The sequence below is a fragment of the Rattus rattus genome, chromosome 4, assembly GCF_011064425.1.
Source record: "Rattus rattus isolate New Zealand chromosome 4, Rrattus_CSIRO_v1, whole genome shotgun sequence".
NCBI classification, from domain to species: domain Eukaryota; kingdom Metazoa; phylum Chordata; class Mammalia; order Rodentia; family Muridae; genus Rattus; species Rattus rattus.
Genome location: NC_046157.1, coordinates 4,928,528 through 4,953,872, shown reverse-complemented (window position 1 = coordinate 4,953,872; position 25,345 = coordinate 4,928,528). Strand labels below are relative to the sequence as shown.

Here is a 25,345-nt window from a genome sequence, read left to right as displayed (position 1 = left end):
GAGCTCATAGGAGTTAGGAGCACTTATTCTTGCATAAGTCCCAGGTTCGAGTCCCGAAACCCACGTGGTGGCTCAGACCATCCATAATTCCAGCGCCAGGGGATCCAATGCTCTCCTCTGACCTCCATAGGTATCAGGCACTCGTGTGGTACACAGATACACACACAAACAAAATGCTCATATACATAAAAAATACATCTTAAAAAGAAAACAACCCCCGGTTGGAGGTCCAGAGGGGTGGATTAGTGGTTAAGAGCATTTCTGCATAACCATTAGGACTGGAAGTCAGATTTGGATCCCAGCACCCATATCACGAGGTAGGTATCCCACAAAAGCTTGTACTTCTAGCGCTGGGGGACGCACTCTTCTGGCCTACGGGTGTACAAAGCTGTGTACCCTCCTGCATATACCCCCCCCCACAATAGTCTTTTAAAATGCACGGCTGGATGAGAAGTCAATCCAAGCATTTCCAAGAATATAGGGAATGAAATATTCCCAAAAGAGGGCAAGGTACAGCCTAGACAGGCTGTGCTCGTCCATCTATGATGAAGTTCTTTACACATGCATACGACATGTGCAGGCACCAAGAGCTTCATACATGGTATGCAACTGAGGTATAGCCCCATCTCTCCCAGTGCCGTTCTGAACCTCACGATATTTTTTGATATGGTTTTGTTCAGTTGTTCGGTATGACCTTGACTTAGTCTGCAGCTTTGAGCTGGCGAATCGCTATCCAAATTGTGATGTTTTTTAAGTCTTTTCCTAAAAAATCTACTTTGCCTGCATGTAAGTGAAGTATACTGCACGTGTCCTGGTACTCACAGAGGCCAAGAGAACTCCTGAACCTGGAGTTAATGGCCGGTTGCTAAGGTACCCTGTGGGTGCTGGGAACTGAACTCAGATCCCCTGCCAAGAACAGCAAGTGTTCTAAGCCATTTCTCCACACTTAAAAAGACTTATTTTTATGTACATGTGCACATGTATGTTGTGTGGTGTGCACATGTATGCAGATGCCCTTGGAGGTCAGAAAAGTGCATAGGAGCTCTTGGGGCTGGGGTTTCAGATAGCTGTGAGCACCCTAACAAGAGTACAGGGAGCTAGTCTTAGGACCTCAACAGTTTAAGAGTGTCTTTCCAGCTCTGAGATCCTGCTTTAAGCCTGTAAGTAGCTGGGGTTACAGACCTACCATTAGGTCTGGCTCTTCTTAATGTCTACACTAAAAACATACCTTTAATCCTACCATATAGGCAGAACCACCAGGTATTTACCCCCACCCTTGATCATGTGAACTTGAAGCTCCTGTTCCAAATAACTAAATTAATTAACCAACCAACCAACCAACCAAAAACTACATAGCAAACCACAGCATGCCAAATAATACACAGCGGACAGCACTTACAACTGTAGGACATTTTACAGAGAAAGTCTTTTATGCTACTCTCATGTTATTCATCATAGCTAAAGAATATTTAGCAATAAATCAGAAAACAACAAAATGAAAGTGCTGGAGAAATAGTTCAGTGCTGAGCTGCCTAGCACACAAAAGGCTCTGGGTTTCATCTCCAAGCACTGAAAACAAGCTGCTCGTAACAGAACCGGAAAGGTGCAGATAGACGGCCTCGCGGTTGAGAACACCGGCTGCCCTTTCACAGACCCCATCCATGTTCCGTTCCCAGCACTTGTGATGGTCACAAGAGTCCGTAACTCCAGTTCCAGTTACTACACCTCTGGCCTCAGCAGGCGCTACACGCAAGTGGTGAGCAAAAGATGTGCAGGTAAAAGACTCACACGCTCTAAGTCAACGTTTTTAAACTCTGGTGGGAAATGTTAGCCTATGTCAGTAACCAACAAAATGACAGAGCGAGGGTACACTGCGGGGGTAAGGTACGTGTCTGGAGACACGCCTGGGTAAACAGCACACATTCAGAGGTCACAGAACAACTCACGGGAATGGAACTAAGGCCATCTGACCGGTGCCAAAGGAGCAAATCCTACTCTAGGGGCTTACAAGCCCTCTTGGTTTCCAGAGAGAAAATACTTATTCTGTTTCTTCTCAGTCCTTGCTTAATCTTTGAATCCTGATGGTTATACTGTCACATGTGTTTTCTCAACATACTGACATAATAACAGAAATGTACCTCAGATTTAATTCATTTAAAATGAAGATTGAGGCCAGACGGTGGTGGTGCACGCTATCTAATCCCAGCACTCCGGAAGCAGAGACAGGTGGATCTCTTGCAAGTTTGAGTCCAGCCTGGTCTGCAAATTGAGTTCCTGGCCAGCCAGTATTGTTACACAGAGAAACCCCATCTCAAAAAAACAAAACAGAACAAAACAAACAAAAAAAACCCAAAATAAAAAACAAAAAAGAGATGGAAATTCCCCCATTTCAATAAATGGTGCAGTTATCTATCTATGTGGTTGCTCGAAACAAGAACTAAAAAGGAAACGCAGGGCATGTGGACAAAAACCTATAATCTCAGCACGCTGGAGGTGGGGACAGAAGAATCCAGAGTTCAAAGCCATCTTTGGCTATATATGGAGTTTGAAGTCACACTGAGCAACAACATAAAACCTTGTTTCAAAACTAAAACTAAATACCCAAAACACACACACAAATTAAAAAGCAGCCCTCGGCAACGTGGTGCCTGCAACTCCCGCTCTTAGGAGTTGAGAAGGTGCAACAGAGTTCAAGGCCAACCTAGATTACAAGAGATTTCGCCCTGTCCGCTTCCGTTGCCACAGACTCAATCCAGGCTGCAGCAGAAAGCTGCACTCTGACTCCCCTGACTCCCCAGCCCCCAGGCCCCACCCCTCCACCCCGACACACACTTTGGACTTCTCTGATATAGTGGTGGGATTGTGCCACTACCTTCTCAAAACCTTTACACGAGTTTCCTATAAAAAGTCTGCCAGATGTGGTGGGACCCACTGTAAATCCCAGCACAGGCAAAGCAGAGGCCGGCATTTCTGAGTTCGAGGCCAGCCTGGTCTACAGACAGGACTGAGGCTCTGAGACAGAGCTATGTATGTATACGTAGAGACCCCGTCTCAAAGGAACAACAGAAAGTTAAACAGTTAAGGCACCCACCCATCTGTTGTTTTGGTTCTACCTTTAAGACAGACTACACAAATATACACACCCATAGTAATTACTTCTGGACATTAAAACAACTTCTTTGTCCTTGTCTGTATTTTGAAATTTTCCTAGGATGAATACTTACTACTTATTAAAGGCAATGATACTGCCGAATAAACGTGTACTATGTTCTAGTTTACGTTAATTAGAAAATGAAATTTTAAAAGTGGGTTGTTTCTGCAATTAGGAATGTGCCTAGACAAAAATACTCGCAATATCAAAACCAGTAAGAAATGAGAGAGTTGCAGAGGTACAGGACACAGTATTTTCTGTTTAACATAAATACTTGCGTAATGGAGATGAGCTCTAAGCCTTATTGTCTTTTGCATTCCGGCTACAGCTCACCGTCTTTCTGGTCAAGTTCTCACTCTCCGAAGCTTCCATACGACGCAGCACCGTCCTACGCCCTCGTGCAGACTCCTCGCAACCTTCCTAAGCCGCCGCAGGTTTCTTTGGGCAAATACAAACTTGCCGAGGCGACCTCTTCTCGGGACCACCCGCAGGTCACCGCGCAAGCTCAGCCGCCGCGGCTGCAAAGAGCCCGGTCTGAGGCTGCGCGGCGGGAAGGACCCTCCCCACGCCAGACCAGGCTGTCCGCGGACCCGGGCGCCCACCCGTCCGCGCCGCTGAGCAGTCCGCGCGGCCGCGGTGGGGGAGGGGTGCACGTGCCCGCGCCAGACAATGCCCCGCACGGGACGCACGCCCGCGCCGACACTCACCCTTCCTGTGAGTCCCGCTGCAGCGCCGCCCCGCCGGGACCGGGAACCCACACGCGGAGAGAAGGAGCGACAGGTCTCCTCCCGTGGAACCGCCGCGCGAGGCCCGGGACGCACCCGCGCGGAAGCTCACGACACAGCAGCCCGCCCGCCGCGAGGCTCCGCCCCGCACGTCACCTCGGGGGCGGTGCGGCGCGGGCGCGCGCGGTGGGGGCGGGGCCGGGCCCGGGCGGCCGCGGGGGCTAAAGCTGCCCCTGAACTCTGACCCCGGCTGCATAGCACTTACAGGTTGATGGCATCAGCCGGTCAACCGTTGTCTTCCTGCCGAAAGTTTGAGAGAATGCTGGTTCTCTTGTAGTCATGGCAATAGTAACTATGGTGACTATTGCCGAGCATACCATCTTGCATCACCATGCTTAGTGATAGGGGTGTATATAGCAACAGTAACCTAGTCTCTAGTACTGCGGGGTAATACTTGTAGGCTGGAGACTGAGGCAGGGGCATCAAAAGTTTAGCTACATAATGAAGTTAAGGCCCTGTCTCAAAGTAAAAATTGATGGTAGAGTGCTTGCTTAGCGAACTGCTGTGGGTCCAACCTCCACCACCATAAATATATATTTTTTAAAACAAACAATGGGTTGGGGATTTAGCCCAGTGGTAGAGCGCTTGCCTAGGAATCGCAAGGCCCTGGGTTCGGTCCCCAGCTCCGGAAAAAAAAAAAAAAGAACCAGAAAAAAAAAAACAAACAAAAAAAAAAAAAAAAAGAGAGAGAAAAAGAAGGAAAGAAGGAATTAATCACTATGAACCCATTTTACTACATACAGAAACTGAGTGGGGTAGAGCGGCTCCCCTCCCCTGAATTAATCATTATGAACCCATTTTACTACATGCAAAAACTGAGTGAGGTAGAGTGGCCCCCACTCCTGCTCCCAGATACTTTGTAGACTCAAATCAACAAGGAAAGAAAGGGTTAAGGAGGGAAGGTTTGATAATGTTGAAAACTTTTGTTTGTTTTTTGTTTTTCTGAATTTTGAGACAGTGTTTCTCTGTGTAGCTATGGCTGACTTGGAACTAGCTTGGTGAAACAGCCTAGCCTCCAACCCAGAGAGATTCGCCTACCTCTGCCTCCTGAGGTCTGGGATCAAAGGCAAGCGCCACCACTGCCTGGCAATATTGAAAACAATGTAGATCGAAGCTAATGAGTGACAATCCAGTAAACTTCATTTTCCCCTTTAAAATCGCTTGTAACCAGCTTTCTTCCATGATACCACACACCAAGACTTCCAACTACTTCTTCAGGATTGCAGCCTTCCAGCCATTCTGGGAGCTGCCTCAGCTTCTTCAGCTTTTGCTTATTGGCATGTACATATTTCTGGCACGAGCTGAGTAGTGAGTTTTATTTTATGTACATATTATCAATCTTTTTATGCACTTTGTTTAATATGAAATATTTTAAGAGCTATACTCCTATATAACAAGCCCAGGAACGCTGACAAAATCCTTTGATCCCAGCATTTAGGAAGCACAGGCAGGTGGATCTCTTTGAATTCGAGGCTAGCCTGGTCTATCTAGAAAGTTCCAAGCCAACCAGAACTAAATAATGAGAACTGTCTTAAAACAAGCCCAGCAGGACACATAGTATAGATTCAAAAACTGTCACATAGTATAGAGTCAAAAACTGTGAACAGTGACAAAAGACTAGAAGCATTTATCCTTGGCCTCCTGACTTTAAGGTTTATCAGGAGTAAAATTAGATTAACTATTTTCTCAACAATATTTATTGCTTCTCTACTGTCTGGGACTCTCTCCTAAATATGTTGGCTAGACACTGAGGACACAGAAGTACGCAAAGCAGAATTACCCCTGATAAATTTTCAACCTCATAACTATTATCTTTTGAGACAGGATCTTGGCTTGTAGTTCAGGTGCTAGGATTATAGGCACACGCAGCAGCCTCCACAGAATTACCATTTGACAAGGAAACTGGACCTAATCTAAATTTGGGCCAAGAAAGTCTTTTTTTTGAGCATGAACTGAAAACTCAGAGGAATTTGGAAGATAAACATTTTAAGTTCCTGGAGGTGGGTGTATGTAACACTATATATGTGTGAGGCCCTGGGTTCAATTCCTAGTACCAATGAAATCAACTAATTTCATGAAATTGATGATAGCCCCCATTGGCTCATATATTTAAATGTTTGGTCCCTAGATGGTGGAACTGTTTTGGGAAGGATTAGGAGGTGTGGCCTTGTTGGAGATGTGTCACTGGGAGTGGGCTTTGAGGTTTCTAAATTCCATACCAGGCTCGATCTCTTTCTCTCTGCCTCTACCTTTTGGATAGATGTAAGATTTTAGCTACTGTTCTAATGCCATGCCTGCCTTGCTTTTTGCCTTACTCCTTGATATGATAGTCATGGACTTACCCTCTGAAACTATAAGCAAGCCAACAGTATTTTTTTTTAAACTGAGAACTAAACCCAGGTTCTATCCCTGAGTTAAATCCCCAACCCTGTAAGCCCATAATTAAATGTTTTCTTTATAAGTTGCCTTGATCACAGTGTCTCTTCATAGCAATAGAACAATAACTAAAACATCAAGAAAGAGATTAAGGTGAGGTCAGGCTGAGCATATTGGAGTTAATTCACACTTCAGTCAGATATCAAGTAAGCACATCGAATATCTATCTACGTGCCTGGGGAGCTAGAAGCCCACTCCTTTGGTCTCGCTGGAAAGCTGCCTAGTGCGGAAAATCATGACAGTAACGTTGCAAGCGGGGGCAGTCTGTGATGGAGCTGCTGTTTCTCCCTGTTGCTTTCAGACGGCATGTCAGGAACCCTGATTTTGAGCGGAATGTAACAGTGCATGCCTAGAACCCCAGTTCTTGAAAGGTAGCGACAGTAGGATCAGGATTCAGGATAATCCTCATATACGTGGTGGTTTGAGGATTCAAACAACAACAGACATCTAGATTTTTTCTCACGATAGAACTGCACAGCCCTTCTCCTATCCTCTGTCTCGTCCATTCTGCGATGCTTCCTGAGCTTTAGAGGGGGTGGCATAAAGGTCCTCTTCAGACTGAGTGCTCAGTCAGTCCTGACTCTTAACACCTTGAATAGACAGGATTCTGCATCTGCCAGATTGTTCACTGCCAGGAAGCCAGGAAAAGTCTCTCTGATTAAAACTATGAACATTATTTGTCTCTGAGAATAAACACAAATATTTAGAAGGCAGTTTGGTGCCATGTCAATTCCGCTACCTAACAGTAAGTCCCCACTTACTGATAACCTCTGCAGTCATGGGTTTTTGGCTGGGTTTACAGTGCCAGGCACATGTTTTCTACTGCCAATCCGAGAACAATTGGCTACCCACCGTCATGGCAAACCTTGTGAGTGAACCTGGCCACATCTAGAATCAACTAAAACCCAAGCAGCTGGCCACTCAGGTGAAGGATGTTCTTAATTGGATTATTTGAAGTGGGAAGACCCATCCTAAATCCGGTGACAGCCCACATAAAAGGGCAAAGAAGAGGGAAGCCTTTAAGCCTTTGCCTTTTGCTGCCTGCTCTCATGGTCACTGGCAAGTTCACCTATCCATTTACTGAGGCATTCCTTTGCTGGTATTCGAACCCACTTTTCTGAGATTCTCATGTAGTCTGAAGACCTGCAGCTCTTTAAGAATCTCTGGAACTTCAACACCAGATTGAAACAAGAAATACCCATTCTTGTGGCCAGATTCTTGGCCCTTCTATCAGGAGAGGTTGAGATCACAGTGCACTTGTCTTTTTAAATCAGCTTACAGTGTAGCAGGTCTCTTCATTCACACTTTGTTTTGCTAATCTTCCTCCTTCCTCCCTCCCTCCTCCCTCCCTCCCTCCTCCTCCCTCCTTCCTTCCCTCCTCCCCTCATTTGTCCAGTCCTCCACCCCAATCCTTTCATAAGCCTTTCTGTATCTAGCATTTCCCCGTCTCTGCTTTCATTTCTATTAGTGCCCCCAACTCACCTGGAATAAGCCATTTCAGTTTCCAAGCCTCTACAGTGATCCCAAATTAAACATACATCTTAAAGATTCAAAGCTAGGATCCATGTAAGACATGAAAGACAGAATATATAGTATTTGTCTTTCTGGGTATGGATTATCTCAGTATAATTTCCCCCCAATTCTATTCATTTACCTGCAAACTTTACAATTTTGTTTTTGACAGCTGGATGAAATTCCAGTGTATTTGAGCCACATTTTCATTATGTATTCTGTTGATGGACATCTGGGCTAGCCCTGCTTCCTTGCTATTGGGAATAGTGCAACAGTAAACATGGATGCGTACCTCTCTGCGGTAGGACTTAGAGTCCTTTGGGTTTACACCCAGGAGTGCTACAGTACAGCTGAGCCATATGGTAGCTCTAGTTTTAGTTCTAACTTTTTGGGAACCCCTAACGCTAATTTCCTTAGTGGTTTGTTGTTTGCATTCCTAACAACAGTGCATAAATGTTCCCCTCCTCCTCAACTTGACCAATGCCTGCTAAATCTTATTTTTTTTTTTTTTTCATATTCCGACTGGGTGGAGAAACTCAAAAGTGGTGAAGAGCCTCCCAAATGCACTTAATCTTATTCTCTACCTATAATAAATACATATGTGTGTTTCGGCATCTCCTCAAGTCCAGGTGCTTACTACACCCGGGACAGCGCTAGAGAAGTGACCTCTAACCCTAACCCTAACCCTAACCCTAACCCTAACCCTAACCCTAACCAATCTCCAATGCTCCAATCTCCTTTCACAGACACAGATGCTCCTATTGGACCTGCTCCTTCTGACCGATCTATGGGTTGAGGTCTATAGGCAGGCGAGGACTGGCACAAGTTAGGGCACGGCCTGTAATTACACAGCGAGAAAGTGGGGCAGGCACAGAGTTTTGGCAAAGGGAGAGAGAGAAGAAAGAGAAGAACCAAGATGGGGGCAGAGAAGGACGACCCAGATCCGTGTGGCCTTAAATGGCCACAGGTAGTTATAAATATTTTTTTAAGGGGTGGATTTCTATAGGCCAGTTTAGGTGGGTGGTTTATATCGTTATCAATTGGCTCTGAGTTGATTGTGTGGACGCTCTGTGGAATGTAAACTTGCTGAGATAAATCACTTAGATAAATCTGATTAAGTGATAAGCTTCTGGAATTTTGATTTAGTCGGGCTGGTGTGGATTGTGACAGTGACCCCAGGGCGTGGTTGCAGGGAATGTGGGCAGAGGCCACAAGAATAGAACCACAAGAAAGGCGGTCTCTGATGAAACTGGCGTTGCGGCAACCGGTCTCGGGAACTAGATGGAAGGAGAGGTCGCTGCTGGGCTCAGACAGTAGCCGGAGGCAGTGTGGGCTAGAGATTGGAAGCTTAGCGGGTGAGATGCTTTGCTGACTGAGATGAAAATACCCCGCAGGTGCCATGTGGCCCTACAGTGCCGGCAATAGCGAAGGTTTGTGGGTGTTTTTTTTTTTTTTTTCTTTTTTTTCCGGGGCTGGGGACCGAACCCAGGACCTTGCGCTTCCTAGGCAAGTGCTCTACCACTGAGCCAAATCCCCAACCCCTTGTGGGTGTTTTTAATACCTACCACAATACCTATGCTCAGATGGTTCCACAGACCTTGGACAACAAGGAAACAGCCAACTCTAAAAGACTGGACAAACATCCCCATACCCACTTTCCTAGGTTTCCTAGAGACACGTCACCCAAAGCAAGCAGGAAGTAATCATCGATCACTAGGACCCTATTCCTGCTCCACCATTGCCTCTTTGTAATTTTTCTTTTTAATGAAACCATAACGGGGTAATGTTAACATTCTGTCTAAGCTCTGCCCCACAATTACCTGGCAACAGCCAGCTATGCTCCACCCCATGTTGTAGGGCTATGGGGTTCCAGAGACCACCGCACTTACCCCACACTGTCACTGGGCAAGTGTCGGGCCGTTGGGAGGCCTGGGGACACCACTCCAGGGGTGGTGAAGCACAGTCCAGAGGTGTGGGGACAGCTGGAACTGGCTCTGGGTGTCCCTTGCAAAAAGGCCAGGCCATCTGGTTCTCAGGCTCTCAGACAGCCAGGTGCTGCTGGTTACTGCGGAAGAGCTGAGAGCCGAGTGGGGGCCTACGGGCTGGATCTAGCTGGGGGCTGAGGGGGAATAAAGGGGGAATTCCGGCTGATCCCTCGGGGTAGTCTTTGGCTTGACAGTGGCAGGCTGCAGGCATGGTGGTGGCCGCAGGTAGGAGCACATCAGGCCTGGTGCCTACTGATTTTTATGTGCTAAATTTCTAGCCTACCACTTTCCTTGAAGTAATTTTCAGTTCCAATTATTTTTGGTAGTATTTTCAATGTATAGAATCTTATTTGTATTTGTAGCTTTTTCATCTCCTTCTTTTGTTGCTCTAGCTAAGACTTTGAGTACTGTACTGAAAAGGAGTGGAGAGACTGGATGTGCTTATTTTGCTCCCTGGTTTTAGCAGAAATGCTCCAGTTCTTCTCCCTCACCTCTAACCTTGTAGGCTGCCTGGATTGTCTCATGCATCGTTAGTCTCTTGAGGACTTTTTTTTATCATGGAGGAATGTTTATTATACCACAAGGCTTCTCTGCATCGAGTGAGATGATCTGTCCTCACTCTCATTTTTATTGTAGACTTTAAATGTCTTTTCTGCATGTGTCCCGGTTTCCTTGTTGTAATACCTTTGCCCTCCCTTTTACCTGAAGGTCATGTCTATCTTTGGTGGTGAAGTGTGTTTCTTGGCTGCAGAAAAAAGAGGGACCCTGTTTTTATGATCCAATCTGCTAATCTTATGTCTCTTTCTCCCTTCAAGACAAGGTAGCCTTGGCTTTCCTGGGACTCACTCTGTAGAGCAGCTGGCCTTGGGTTGGGAGATCTGCCTGCCTCTCCCTCCCAAGGGCTAGAATTAAAGGCATGTGAATGACACCACTGCCAGGCATCTGATGTATATCTTTTTTTAAAAAAGATTTATTCATTTATTTTATGTATATGAGTACACAGTAGCTGTCTTCAGACACACCAGAAGAGGGCATCAGATCCCATTACAGATGGTTGTGAGCCACCATGTGGTTGCTAGGAATTGAACTCAGGACCTCTGGAAGAGCAGCCAGTGCTCTTAACCACTGAGCCATCTCTCCAGCCTATCTTACGTATATCTTGATTGGAGAATTGAGACCTTAGATAATCATCTGAGGCATTATTCTGATATTGTCCTATAATTTTGTTGATTTTTTAGTATTTGATGTTTTCTTAGTCTTCATTTTCTTCTTTTTTTTTTTTTTTTTTTTTTTTTTTTCGAGCTGGGGACCAAACCCAGGGCCTTTATGCTTATAGGCAAGTGTTTCCACCTCTGAGCTAAATCCCCAACCCCTAGTCTTCATTTTCTTAATGAATATCTTAGCATCCTTATTTTTTTTTTCAGTCATGATTTGGATGTTTATTGCTGTCTTCCCTCTCAAGTATTCCCTCCAGTGTGCTCTCCACAGTGGGCCTCTGTATATCAATTGCTTTTGACATGGAAAGGTTTTCTTCTTCCATTATGACAACAGTTTGGCTGAGTATAGTGTTATGGGGTATCTACCAGGGAAGACCGTCCGAGTATGGGTTTAAGCCAATAGAAAGTCCTTATTAGCCAGCCAGCTGTGTGTTCAGGATCCCAGTGTAGCTCTAAGCCTTTGTCAGGGTGAGCTTTTAGGCACAAAATCCATATCCTAGGTTCACATACTTCAGTTAACAAGAAAAGTCAGCCAGAAAGAGAACTACAGAAGCTAAAAGGCAAGGTTAGTACACTTAGAGACCACCCCATAACTATGGATGTTGATGGGTTAGGTCTTTTAGTTCTGGCAAGTGGTGCTCTCTATGGGCTGAGTTTTACAGCCTGAATGGTACTGCCATCCTGGAGTCAGTTATGCTATGGTCTGGGGCCTGTTACATAGAGTAGTTTGTTATCTTCCAGACCTTGAAATGCATTCCCATGTGCCCTCTGGCTTTCCATAGAAAATTTATAATCTACTGTGATGGCCTGCCTTTATATATCAGTTTGCCCGCTTGTCACTTTGAATACATTTTTTTTCTTTGAATACAGGTTTTGGCTCTACTATAACACGGGAACTCCTTTTCTGGTCCAGTCTATTTGATGTTTCGTTCACCTCCTTTACTTTGATGGGGATTCTACTTCCTTAGATCTGGAAAGCTTTAGGATCTGTTTTTGTTGTTCTGAGATAGGGTTTCTATGTGTCCCACCACTGGCTATGCCTAGTTAAATCTACCCCATATCCTCCTTCCTCTTCTTCCCCCTTTCTTTTTCTTTTGTCCAAGACAGGGTTTCTCTGTGTAGTAGCCCTGGCTGTCCCAGAACTCACTCTGTAGACCAGGCTGACCTCAAACTCCGAGATTCACCTGCCTCTGCCTCCCAAGTGCTGGAACTAAAGGTGTGGGCCACCACACCTGTCCCGAGTTTTAAGATTTCTTACAAAAGATATTATTTCTATACCTTTGACATGGAATCCTCGTTTAGCCCCATGATTCATAAACTGTTCTTTTTTTAAATCTTATGTATTTATTAAGTTAGTTATTTGTAATTTAACCTTTCAAACTATCCCCCAGATCTTGTATACTCCGTTCTTTACTTTTTTAACTCTTAAGTGTGTGTAGGTGTATGGGTGTGTGCATGTGTGAGGGCAGGTACCTACAGTGTTCAGTGCCTAGGAGTAACTGGTGATCCAGGTGGTTGTGAGCCACCCAACTTGGATCCTGGGAACTAAACTCAGGTCCTCGGGAAGAGCAGCAAACGCTTTTAGCCACTGCCATCTCTGCACCTCATTTTTTAAAAATATTTATTTATTTATTTATTTATTTTTAAAGATTTATTTATTTATTATATATAAGTACACTGTAGCTGTCTTCAGACACACCAGAAGAGGGCATCAGATCCCATTACAGATGGTTGTGAGCCACCATGTGGTTGCTGGGAATTGAACTCAGGGCCTCTGAAGAGCAGTCGGTGCCTAACCACTGAGCCATCTCCAGCCCTGCATCTCATTTTTTTTTTTTTGATTTTTTTTTTTTTTTTTTTTTTGAGCTGGGGACCAACCTCAGGGCCTTGCGCTTTGCTAGGCAAGCGCCACCACTGAGCTAAATCCCCAACCCCTAAAGGATGATTTTAACTGAATGACTCACTCTCTGTGCTTTCCTTAAACCTTGATATTCTGTCCTCCAAATAACCCATTCTGTTGGTGAGGCTTCCCAGTGAGTTTTACTTAATTTTTTTTTCCAGTTACATTTCAGTTTGTCCTTTATTTAGTATTCATATTTCTTTTGTTGAATTATATTTTCCATGTTGAATTCTTTTTTAAAGATTTATTTATTTATTATATGGGCATAACTGTAGCTGTCTTCAGACACACCAGAAGAGGCATTCTCTTTACAGATGGTTGTGAGTTACCATGGGTTGCTCAATTGAACTCATGACCTCTGGAAGAGCAGTATTTGCTTTTAATTATAGCCATGTCCAGCCCTTCACCTTTTTTTTTTAAAATATTCAGTTACTCGTGTTTTCATATGATTTGGGAGATTATTCACATGTTTTTTGACTTTGTTCACACATTTATTCGTGTCCTCTTTGAGATATTTAAACATACATATAATTGTTCTTCTGAATTCTTTGTCGGAAATTTCATCTAAGTCAGTCTCGCTGGTGGCCATTAGTATGGGGGATTGGTCATTTTTGGAGGAGACAGTCCTTCTTGGCTTTTATGTTACTTTTTTTTTTTCGGAGCTGGGGACTGAACCCAGGGCCTTGTGCTTGCTAGGCAAGCACTCTACCACTGAGCTAAATCCCCAACCCCTACTTTTTTTTTAACATGGGTTTTGCCAACCTGATTGTCAGGTTGGAAGTGCAGAAGTGTGGAGATGGGGTGATCAGGAATGCTGGGGGTCTGGGGTGTATGCTTGTGGGGTGGTGTCAGGAGAAACTGTTTCATGTGTCCTCTGATTTCAGGGTTCAGAAAGTATGTGTGCAAGGGTGCTGGGGAATCCGATGACCTCTAACTTAAGGAGCCAGAGTGAGTGCAGAGACAAGTGCACATGTTTTCGGATTACAGAGGTGTGTCAAGCATCCTGTTGCTTCCCTCATCAGGGAGCATGTGCAGATGCAGGAGAGAGTACTGGTGGCCAACAAGGGGAAGGGGCTGTTGAGCTATTCTGGCTTTACCAGTGAGGGTACACTCAGGTCAGAAGTTGTGCCCTGCGTGGAGGGTCCAGAAACCTCTCTCCACTTTGCCAAGATTGGGGTGTGTGTGAGTGATACAACCATACAGCAGGGTGGAAGGCCCAGGGAACAGAGACTTCTAACCTGACCAGCTGAGGTAGGTATGAGCATAAAATAAGCAGAAAACAGGAGGTCCTGTCTGGGTCAGGTTCTCCCTGGCAGGAAAAGTAAGCTGGAGGGTTTAGAACCTCCTATTTGTACAGGCGGGGGTACTTCTCAAGTGGGAGAATGGTGTGTATGTGTGTGAAAATTTGCTGATTTAAAAGTTCCACACCACCTTACCACGGGTGGAAAATACCCAAAGACTCGAGGGCCTGGAGAGCTGGCTCTCTTACCAGTTAATAGCAGAGAAGCAGAAGGGAGGCATTCTCTATTTTCTATTCATGTGAGTTCTTTTTTTTAAGATTGAATTTTTATGTGTTTATGAGTCTTTTGCTTGCATGTGTGCCTGTGCAGTACATGCCCTCTTGGTGTCTTTTGTAAGCCAGACGAGGGTGTTGGACCCTACTGAACTGTCGTCGTTACAGATGGTTGTGAGCTGTCCTGTGGGTTCTGGGAATCGAACCTGGGTCCCCTGCAAAAGCAGCCAAATGCTTACCCTCTGAGGCATCAGTCCAGCTTCAGTAAAAAGTTTTGTGAGAAGGTCTCCTGGAGTCGGGGAGAAATACAAAGAGGCAAAAAATACACAGAGGGGCTGGAGAGATGGCTCAGTGGTTAAGAGCACTGGCTGCTCTTCCAGAGGTCCTGAGTTCAATTCCCAGCAACCACATGGTGGCTCAGAACCATCTGTAATGAGATCTGGTGCCCTCTTCTGGTGTGTCTGAAGACAGCGACAGTGTACTCATAAATAAAAATTAATTAAAAAAAGTTTAAAAAAAATACACAGAGGACAAAGGACAGTCTCTTCAGAAGTAAACTGGATCTCTCTATGAGGAAGCATCAAAGTAGACACTTTTAACGTACTGTACAAAAATCAACTCCAAGTGGACCCAGGATCTGAACATCAAACCTGAAACCTTGAAAATGTTGGAGGAAAAAGAAATGCACTTCAAGACAAAGGCATAGAGGAGGACTGTCCAGACGGGGTGGAAATAAGGCCCCAAATCAACAAATGTGACCCGGTGAGATTTCAGCTGATCTTGTGAAGGGAGGGCAGACAAAATGGGACAAAACAGTTGCAGCTGCACATCTGAGAGACTAATGCCAATAATATACAAAGATTAAAGAAATCTAAAAATAAAAACTCCAGTTCAAAAAATGGGCTAAGGAACTCAATAATGACCAAAACAAGAAATAGAGGTAGGGGATAAATATTAAGGACACTCCTCCATACTTCGTTCAGGACGTGCACATTAAAACTCCTTTGAGGTCCCAGGCTATTCCAGTCAGAATGGCAATGCATACTGTGTTGGTTTGCGTGTGCTCAGCCCAGGGAGTGGCACAACTACAAGGTGCGGCCCTGTTGGAGCAGGTGTGTCACTATGGGTGTGGGTTATAAAGTTTCTCATCCTAGCTGCTTGGAAGCCAGTCTTCTGCCAGCAGCCTTCAGATGAAGATGTTGAACTGTCAGCTCCTCCTGCACCATGCCTGCCTGGATGCTGCCATGCTCTCGCCTTGACAGTAATGGACTGAAACCTCTGAACCTGTAAGCCAGTCCCAATTACACGTCCTCTATAAGAGTTGCCTTGGTCATGGTGTCTGTTCACAGCAGTAAAACCCTAAGGCACATGCTGATGAGGATGAGGTGAACGGGAACTTTACTCATTACTGGTTTAATGAGTGCACTGAATTTAAACAGAAGCAGACTCTAAGGAAATGAGTGTGGAATTTTCCTAAGAAACTAAAACAAACAAACAAACAAACAAACAAACAAACTAACTAGGTATCCTAATCAAGATACCCTGGGAGAACAGTAGAAACAGCAAGGGTTGTTCCTCATGTACACTAAACCTTCAGGACCAGAACAGGCAACAGTGGAGTTCAGCAAAGCACATGTGACCTCCCTTCCTCACAAGCCAGAACCCCTGGGAACACAGGAATTACAGACTGATGCCCCGCCCCCATCCCTACACAACACCAAGTGCAGCCTGTTAACCACAGTCCCGAAAACTGAGAACTTCCTTCACCTTCTAGCTGTGAGCAGCTGGGCCAGCAGTTCTCTCCGTAAGAACTGTTTGCTTCTCATTTGCTATCAGTTAATTTCTATTCTTGTGCACAAATCTCACGCGGGTTTTGCTTCTGATCATTGCTCAGACACCATTTAGGATTCGCTGCGTGTGTCTCTCTTGACCCGGTCTAACGTCATTCTTTTCTATACTTTTAACCTGTATCTCATTTGCTTCTTTTGGTTCTTCTGCGTTCCCTGTTTTCATTCTTTCCCTCATCACTCCTATTTTTGAGAAAGGGCTTCTCTATGTAGCCCTGACCTGGAACATGCTACGTAGACAAAGGCTGGCCTGAAACCCATAGAGGTCTCCCTGCCTCCCAAGTCCTGGGATGCAAGGCATGTGCCACCATGCTTAGCCAAGTACTTTTTAATGTAAAGTCACACAATATCCCCAGTGCAACAGTACGGGGTGGCGTCAGTACTGTACTCTCACCAATCAATGCTTTCCAAACGAAGCCTAGAAATATACAAACCAAATGATAGCACGAATCAAACAGACTTGATAGCTAGAGAACATTTCACCCAAACACTAGAGTACACTTTACTCACAGGAATCCACCTGCCTCTGCCTCCTGAGTGCTGGGATTGCAAGTGTGCACCACCACTGCCTGCTATTGTTTGTTTGTTTGTTTAAGACAGGGCCTCATCGTGTAACTCTAGTTGGTCTGACTGGCTATGTACACCAGGCTGGTCTTGAAGTCAGAGATCTGCCTGGCTCTGCTCGTGGGTACTGGGATTAAAGTTGTGCACCTCCACACTCAGCTCCTGCTGGATACGGAACAGGTAATTTAGACTTATTAATACTCTGGGTAGTTTATACAGAGTAAACTGAAAGTCTTACTGTGCTGACAGCTTTACAGAGGTCGAAGACATGGCACTGGCAATCCATCAGTCCTTACTGGGGCTGGGGGTTGGGGCTTTGCCTTGATGACAGCATAGATGGCCTCACGGGGGTGGGGTGGGGGATGCATGAGGGTCTGGTCACAGAAAGCCAGAGATGGATCTGAGAAAGCTAAGTGTCAACCTGTTCTTGTGAGAACTGACCTATTTGACCCCTTATAAGGGCAGCGATACATAATTATCTGCCTTTCTCTAGGTTTCATTTTTTTCCTTTTTTTCTTTATTAACTTGAGTATTTCTTATTTACATTTCAATTATTATTCCCCTTCCCGGTTTCCGGGCCAACATCCCCCTATAACCCTTTCCCCTCCCCTTTATATGAGTTTTCCCCCCATCCTCCCCCCATTACCGCCCTCCCCCCAACAATTAGGTTCACTGGGGATTCAGTCTTGGCAGGACCAAGGGCTTCCCCTTCCACTGGTGCTCTTACTAGGATATTCATTGCTACCTATGAGGTTGGAGCCCAGGGTCAGTCCATGTATAGTCTTTGGGTAGTGGCTTAGTCCCTGGAAGCTCTGGTTGCTTGGCATTGTCTTCATATGGGGTCTCAAGCCCCTTCAAGCTCTTTCAATCCTTTCTAAGATTCCTTCAACAAGGGTCCCGTTCTCAGTTCAGTGGTTTAATGATGGCATTCGCCTATGTATTTGCTGTATTCTGGCTTCCACAGGACTTCTAAGAGGAGGTATCGTCCTGGAAAAGCCGGTATCATGTTATTAAGGCCGCTTAAATCACACATTTCTAGCCTATCCTCCACTTAGGACCTAGGAAGGAAAGTTAACAGCCCATCCAGGAGCAAGTGCTCTCAACTCCTGATTCTGAACACTGGAGATTTCTCTGTTTTTAGTGGTCTTTGGTTTCTACATGGACTTCCATTTTCCCATTCGTCTCCCTAACAGTGACTCTAAACTTTCAAACAGAGCATGATTTTGGGACAACCTCTGATAATTAAAATTATTGGTTCATATTTCTTGTTTGTTCTTAAGACTGGGGTCTCACTGTGCAGCCATGCTGGCTGTAAGCGGGATGTGTAAAGTAGGCTGGTCTTGAAGAGAGATTCACCTGCCTTTGCCTCCCGAGTGAGAGCAAAGGCTTGTACCATCATGGGCCAGGAGACTGGACTTCTGATGAAGTGCCTCCAGAATGGAAATGTGCCCCGTTATCACAACGGATAAGAGGACAAATGATCTCAAAAACTCGGGCAGGATTTTGTCCACAAAGCTGCTGGTCCACAGATACAACTCATAAAACTGGGGTAGCACTTAATTTTGACAAGGAGCCAGCGTCCAGAACTGTTTACAAATTTCCTTCAGTAGGAACGTGTATGCCAAATGCCATACATGAACAAGAACTTCATAGCGTCAGACAGTAAAGCAGAGAAAACAGGAACAGGCTAGCAGCCTTCATTTCTGAAAACGTCTCCCTCTCAAGGGTTGAGATTTATAGTTCCTTGCAGGCACATGGCAGCTTAAGCTGTAACTCAAGTTCCAGGAGATCCAACACCCTTTTCTACCCTCCGTGGGTACTGAGTGACCGTGCTCTCACATCTCACAGGAGAGGCTGTATGAACACATCTCGATGAAACTTCTGCACTGCTTCAGACGAACAGTCCCGCTTCAACACCACTACACCAGGGGCCATGCTCAACACACACCGACATTAGTATTCTTCTTGGCCACCCTTCCTTTCCTCAAGTCACTATTTCGGTTTCTTGTTTATGTTCTTAGTTATTTTATGGTTATTCTGGTAAATACAAACATCTGATTTTCCCCTTGTCCCTTTTAATACGACCATTTGGGAATATTAAAAAAACAAACTTAAAAACTCATTTTTGGTAAACAAAATTTAATGTAACCATATAGTCAAGTAATGTTTAAAAGACATTAGATACAACTTTTAAAAATTTAAACTACGGAAGAAGTGCAATTAAACAAAAACGTAAGCATTTACTATACTGCAGCGGAACTGAGGACAAGGACGTAGAAAACATTCTTTTCTCACTGTGAAGATTCAAACTCTAGGCAAGAGGTGCGAGGCAGTTACAGTAAAGCACATACACTTGTTCAGATCTGAAAGCCTTACCTCAGCTCTGAGGCTCACACACTGCAGGGGGGTGGAGGTGGGGGGGGGGTGGGGTGGGGGGGGGGTGGGGTGGGGAGATGAAGAGGAAGTTGCTTTCTCAAGAAAAAGCCTAGAGCAGAACTATTGATATAATGACAAGCAGAAATAACTACAGGTACTTTTTTTCACTATTTCAAATGACCTTAGGAGAGCTTAATGGGTATTTATCTGAGTATTTTACAAAGCACCTAGGTACCAAAAGTTAAAAATGTAAAACTCTGAGCATCGACCTTATTTAACATTCTCTTTCCGCCAAGGAGGCAGCTGGCACTCCAATGCATTTCAGAACAGCTGGGAGTGGTGGCCAAGCCCATAATCCTAGCACTCGTGGACAGAGGCAGAAGTTCAAGGTCACTAGTTCAAGGTCAACCTGGCTATATCCTGAGTTCCAGGTTAGCCAGGGCTCCATTAAAACAACCAACTGAACAACCAACCAACCTACAGACAGACAGAAACACACACAGCCAAGCATGGTGGCACACGCTGTCATTCAAGCACGGGAGGAAACAGAATGACTGGAGGTTATTATCATTTTTAACAAAAGTTCTAGGCCAGCCTAGGCTACATATGACCCTGACTCAAAAGATAAAACAAATCAGACCCTCAAAAACCAATACTTCGGCTTATTAGGCTGAGATGGCACTGGGTAGCTTAAGGCACAGACATTAAAACAAAACCTCTTTGGGGACAATATATAAAGTTGTGATTTCACTTTCTATGTTATGATCACCTTTAGCATTATTTGTTTATATTTAAGGCAACCACACCAATGTAAAAGGTTCATATTCAACATTTTAATGATAACTTATTTTTATGTGTATGCTTTCCCTGTACCATGGCCATCTCCATGTGATATATGTGCTCCATGTGTGTCTGTGGGGGCCAGAGGGTACTGGCACCCAGGACCTAGAGTTACAGACACCTGTTAGCCACAGTGAAGGTGCTTGGAACCCAACCCAGATCCTCTGCTAGAGCAGCAAATGCTAGTGCTTGCTCCTAACTGAGCCATCTCTCCAACCCACTGACAAATATAAGGCTTTAAGACGTCTAAAATACTTTGAAACGTCTCAGGTATTATAGTTTGTACTCCTGGAAGTGTTGTTTGACGCCTAGCACTAGATGTGGCAGTAAGCATACTTGGCTAGGCAAACCTATTGCATCCCAGGTCAGCCAAAATGCTTCATTCTGGTTACATGGTATGGTGAATTTTCATGCTGGTTATGTGGTTTGGTGAATTATTTAACTAATATAATAATGGGTGAAATGAGACCATTCCATCTTTCTACAGAATGCCAATGAACTCCAGTACTCTTTCTCACATGGGATTTCACATGGCCAACTCTGACCCCAAACTGGTTCTCTGTCTCCATGGCGGTCCTGGAACTTTCCTGATCCTCTTGCCCCACCTCCCAAGGGCTGGAATAACAGACATTGTCACCACACTCAGCTATGTACCACTAACTCTAGCGAGATCAAGTCATTTTAACTAGTAAGGTCTCGGGTGGACTCTGAGGAAGGCAGTCCACAGGAAGCTTCTGCACATTACCGTTTACTTGGTACCACATTTAGTCTGTACGATGTATCCTTTTCCCATATAAACCTCAAGGCATTAAAGGCACACGCAAACAATTCAACTCCCTTCCTCTCTTTGCATATGGGCTCTCAGAGTGGCTTTTAAAAACCTACTGTCAGATCAGGAAAAAGCAGCACACACCTGGTCTGGACACTGACAAAAGCAGAAGACCCACCTTTGTCTTTCCTGAGTTTCAAAATGGGAGTCTGACAGCAGACGCAGAAACAATTCATATTCACCAGGAGAACGTGTCAGTTCACAAAGCACTGTCATCCTTCCGAGTAGGACAGATGTTCAACCACTGCTACAGGTCAAGTTTCTCAAACATTTTAGTCTAGAGCCATCGACTGAACGGTATCTAAGGGAAAGCACTTTTGCACACCCTGATGGGCAACACAGACAAGCTAACGCCCTCCCTGAGCATTGGCGTCTTGAAACCTGATTCAAATGGAGTAAACACCTGGATCCCAATAATCTATGAAAAGCGGCTACTGAAAATCCAACTCCTATTTGTTAGTCAAGTCAGCGTGGGGACAGACAATACGGTGAAAACGGAGGAAGTCAGGCCACCTTGTGCAATACATGGAGAAGACTTGAAGGAGGATTCATAGAAAAAGTGCACACAAAAACCAACTGTAATTTTCTGTTGATTCACAAAACCTACGTCCTTTCCATCTGCACAGCCGCAAGTGATGTCTGCAAACCTCTCCCCAGGTCTGCTTTCCGACCTGGTAACACTGCTGTCACATAGACGCACAGATCCTTAGGACCAGATCTATCTGCACTTTCAGACGAAATGATTTCTTTAGAAAACTGGTGCTGGCTTCCACTTCTAACTGCAGCTCTCAGAAGGCAAAGAATTGCCAAGAGCTTGAGGCCAGCACAGGCCACAGAGAGCCTGCCTTAACAATAGAGTACTCCAGAAATGTTCCAAGTTAGTCTTTCGCAACTGAATTGGATGTCATCAACTACTTTTTGACTTTATACATTTCTGATAATTAAACTGCAAAAATCATTGGGTGTTTGTGATCTACGTACACAACCATACTATCTTCATGTAAACACAAACACATACTAATGTAGGGGCTCATAGAAACCACCCATTAAAAGAAAGTCTGCCAATTATGGGATGACAAAATGAAGATAGTCTGACTCCAAGATGGTTGATGTATCCCTTTTAATGCACTAATTATACTCTAAAATTATTTTTCTTAAACCGGGGCTTACCACCATTATTTATCAAGAATTAGCAAAGAAAAGAAATTAAAGGAAGTTAAAATATCAACTGGGTATCTTTAAAAAGTTAATTTTCTAGGATTCAGGTACTTTCTGGTAACTTTTAATATAATTTGCAACATAAAGAAAAAGTAATGTGTTTAAACAAATTCTGATTTTGAGGATTTTTTTTCCCAATTTACAATAAACAAGATATATGAAAGATAAACATTACAAGATACAAGTAGATAATACTTTTACAACAGATAAAAATACTAAGATACAAATTTATTTTGACCGAGTGTTTTATATGATATATTTATGAATGGACATGATCTTACAAACATACATGAGAATAACAGTTAGCATCTGTAGAGTCCTAAGCATTTATAAAACACCTTTATTCACACACTTTACTGTTTAAGAATTTCTGAACCAAACAATTTCCATTCTCTAACAGAAGTCTAATGAAGATATTTACTATAAAATTACAGTACAGATACCCTTGACTGTCCGTACATCTGTCTCTCGACTGACAGATGACTGTTTCAGAGCTGCTTCCTTAGCTGTGTTACATTACTCACCATTTATGACGTGACAACAATTTCCCAAATATACCTTATAAGCATTTTTCTCAGAATTTGGATTCCAATTAAGCATGACTCTTAAAAACGTTTGTATTCTCCTAAGCTGAGAAAGAAGTTGTCTGCCAATGCTAGGCTTTGATGACTGCCTTAACGTGAACAGAAATCTAGTGACACTATTGTCATCGACAAGGAGTATATTATAGTGAGAGACCTGCTGCAGCCTAGGGCATTGTAAATCGTTATCTGTCCACACAGAAGTTACAATAATTAGTTATGCTAATTCCTGCTGTATTTACTTATATTTCTAAGAAAAATTTCACATTTCCCTTTGAAAAGTACTAAGTTTTATAAAATGGAGGTGAAGAACCTGAGGGAAAACTTTAATAGAAATCTGAAAATGTTGATCAGTATTTTATACAAATAAAAGAGCTCTCCCCAATAAGAGATTTCTCTCTGAAGACCAGAACTGCTGCTGGTCAGAGTCACAAACACGTGGCCCCACTGAGAAGAGTGACTGTAGGATGTTAAGGAATCAGTCAGCCTTCCTAGATTGACAACTGCTTACATGGCAGTGAACGAGCGAGCGGAGTGGCACTCACAAAGCATCGTAAGGTCAAACTCCGCCAGACTGGGTAGGGAGCAAACCTGCTCTTGCCTTTCTTTTTTTTTTTTTTTCAGTATTACAAAATGCATATTTGTCTTAAGATATATCTCTTTTACATACATGTGTGCCTGTGTGAATGTATGTGCACCACATGCTTGTAGATATCTAGGGAGGCCAGAAGGTGTTATGATTCCCTGGAATTAGAGCTGCAGAAATTAGTGAGCCACCTGATAGGGGCTGGGAGCAGTGAGTGTTCATTAACACTCTGTCCAGCCCATCTGAACTGCACCATCTGTTCAGCCCATTTGGTTTCTTTCGATGCACCTTCCAGATCCTGGACACAGGTGTGCACTGCCATGCCTGGGAAACACCCTGGACACAGACACCCGCCTGCCCGTAAGCGGGATATTAGCTCCTAGATTAGTTTAGAGGGAAGAACTTCTTTAGTGGACTCACAGATGATTCATTAAATACCCTGAGAATCAAAGTGGATCACATTTTTTTTCAATAGTTACTTTAATTTTTCCTTAGGGACTAATGTACAATTTAAATTTTCTTACTTTTCTATCTCCTACATAAGCTCACAAAGTATTTAATATCAGAGAACAGTCTATACAGTCATAAAATTTGGTGTTTTATGGTAGCTGAATTGTTACTACACTTTTATAATTAGGAAAAAACAAACAAAACCCCAAAAAGCCTTCAATAAAATTAACCGGCAGGGATAAAGTCCGTGACAGATATTTAAAACTCATTTCTGGGGGCTGGAGAGAGATGGTTCAGTGGTTAAGAGCACGGTCTGTTCTTCCAGAGATCTGGGGTTCAATTCCCAGCACCCACATAGCAGGGCAGTTCATAACTGTCTGTAACTCTAGTTCCAAGGGATCTGATCCCCTTCCACCAATGCACATAACTTAAATAAATGGTTAAAAGGAACGAACAAACAAACTCATTTCCTCCCCTCACAATGAGTTCTAAACATTCTTAACATCAGGCAATTCAACCTAAATAAAGCTTCAGTCATGCAATATTTTCTACAAAACTGACAAAAACAGGACACATTCCTGAAAGAGGGTCCACAAATCCCTAAGAAGTTTACACTGGGCATTACTGCCTACCCCACCTAGTTTTTCAAAAACGCAAAAGTATAATCATAGGCCAAATTCTTACTTTTGCTGGCCTAGAACATTTTATGCAGACCAGGCTGGGCTCAAGAGTATAGAAACTGCCTTCTGGGTGCTGGGGTAGACGCGGGCCCTGGCTCACTGTAACCCACCCCACCCCACTTCAGAAACGGACTGACATTTGACAGCTTGAAGTCTGGTGTTTGGGTCAGAAAGGCAACAGGATTATTTATTTCTTTTTTGCAGATGGCACAAAGTTGTGTTCGCACATGGTCGTTTTAAAAACTCTCCTCTTGGATTGGCATTGGCTTCTCGTGTGAGGTATCGCTAGAGCTTAAAGCATTTCTCATTGTATCTATGAATAGTCACACAGCCATGGTAGGACACTGGTCTGGGCATCGCAGCCACTCCTGTGATGATACTTGTCGCAGGATCGTAACAGAGAATAGTATCTGTGGCTTCTCCATTTTCCCGTCTTCCACCCAGGATATAGATTTTACCATTACAAACAGACATACCACAGTTTTCCTGTTTAACCAAATATATAAAAAAAAAACAAACAAAAAACCAATTAACTATTGAAGATAAAAGATTTGACAATAAACTAAAAAAACATCAGCATGCTTTAACACAGTACAGGAGAGGGGAGGTGCTAGAGCGAATCTCCCTCTGGCCCAGTTATGTGATGAGTGTTGTATGATGAGGGCTGACATTTACATGGATGAAGTGAACACTGTTGTATGATGAGGGCTGACATTCACATGGATGAAGTGAACACTGTTGTATGAGGAAGGCTGACATTCACATGGATGAAGTGAGGCTCTAATTCCAGTACAGGAAGAGGCATTTAAAGAGGCAGGGCAGGGGCTGGAGATGGCACTGTGCTAAAGAGCGCCTGTGCTGAGGACCCAGGTTCA

The 25,345-nt window shown here is 44.1% G+C and overlaps 2 protein-coding genes across 2 annotated transcripts in view; both read right to left on the bottom strand.

The window, feature by feature from the left end:
• The window catches only part of Yeats2 (YEATS domain containing 2), an 82,456-nt gene extending 78,493 nt beyond the window's left edge, over positions 1 to 3,963 (bottom strand). Inside the window, exon 1 of the mRNA XM_032899945.1 lies at positions 3,859 to 3,963. The gene's annotated coding sequence lies outside the window, so the exon portion shown is untranslated. The remainder of the gene's footprint in view (positions 1 to 3,858) is intronic.
• A 19,838-nt stretch (positions 3,964 to 23,801) lies between these two features.
• The window catches only part of Klhl24 (kelch like family member 24), a 29,916-nt gene continuing 28,372 nt past the window's right edge, over positions 23,802 to 25,345 (bottom strand). Inside the window, exon 8 of the mRNA XM_032899943.1 lies at positions 23,802 to 24,956. Within this exon, the coding sequence (XP_032755834.1) occupies positions 24,756 to 24,956 (201 nt within the window). The 3' untranslated portion in view covers positions 23,802 to 24,755. The remainder of the gene's footprint in view (positions 24,957 to 25,345) is intronic.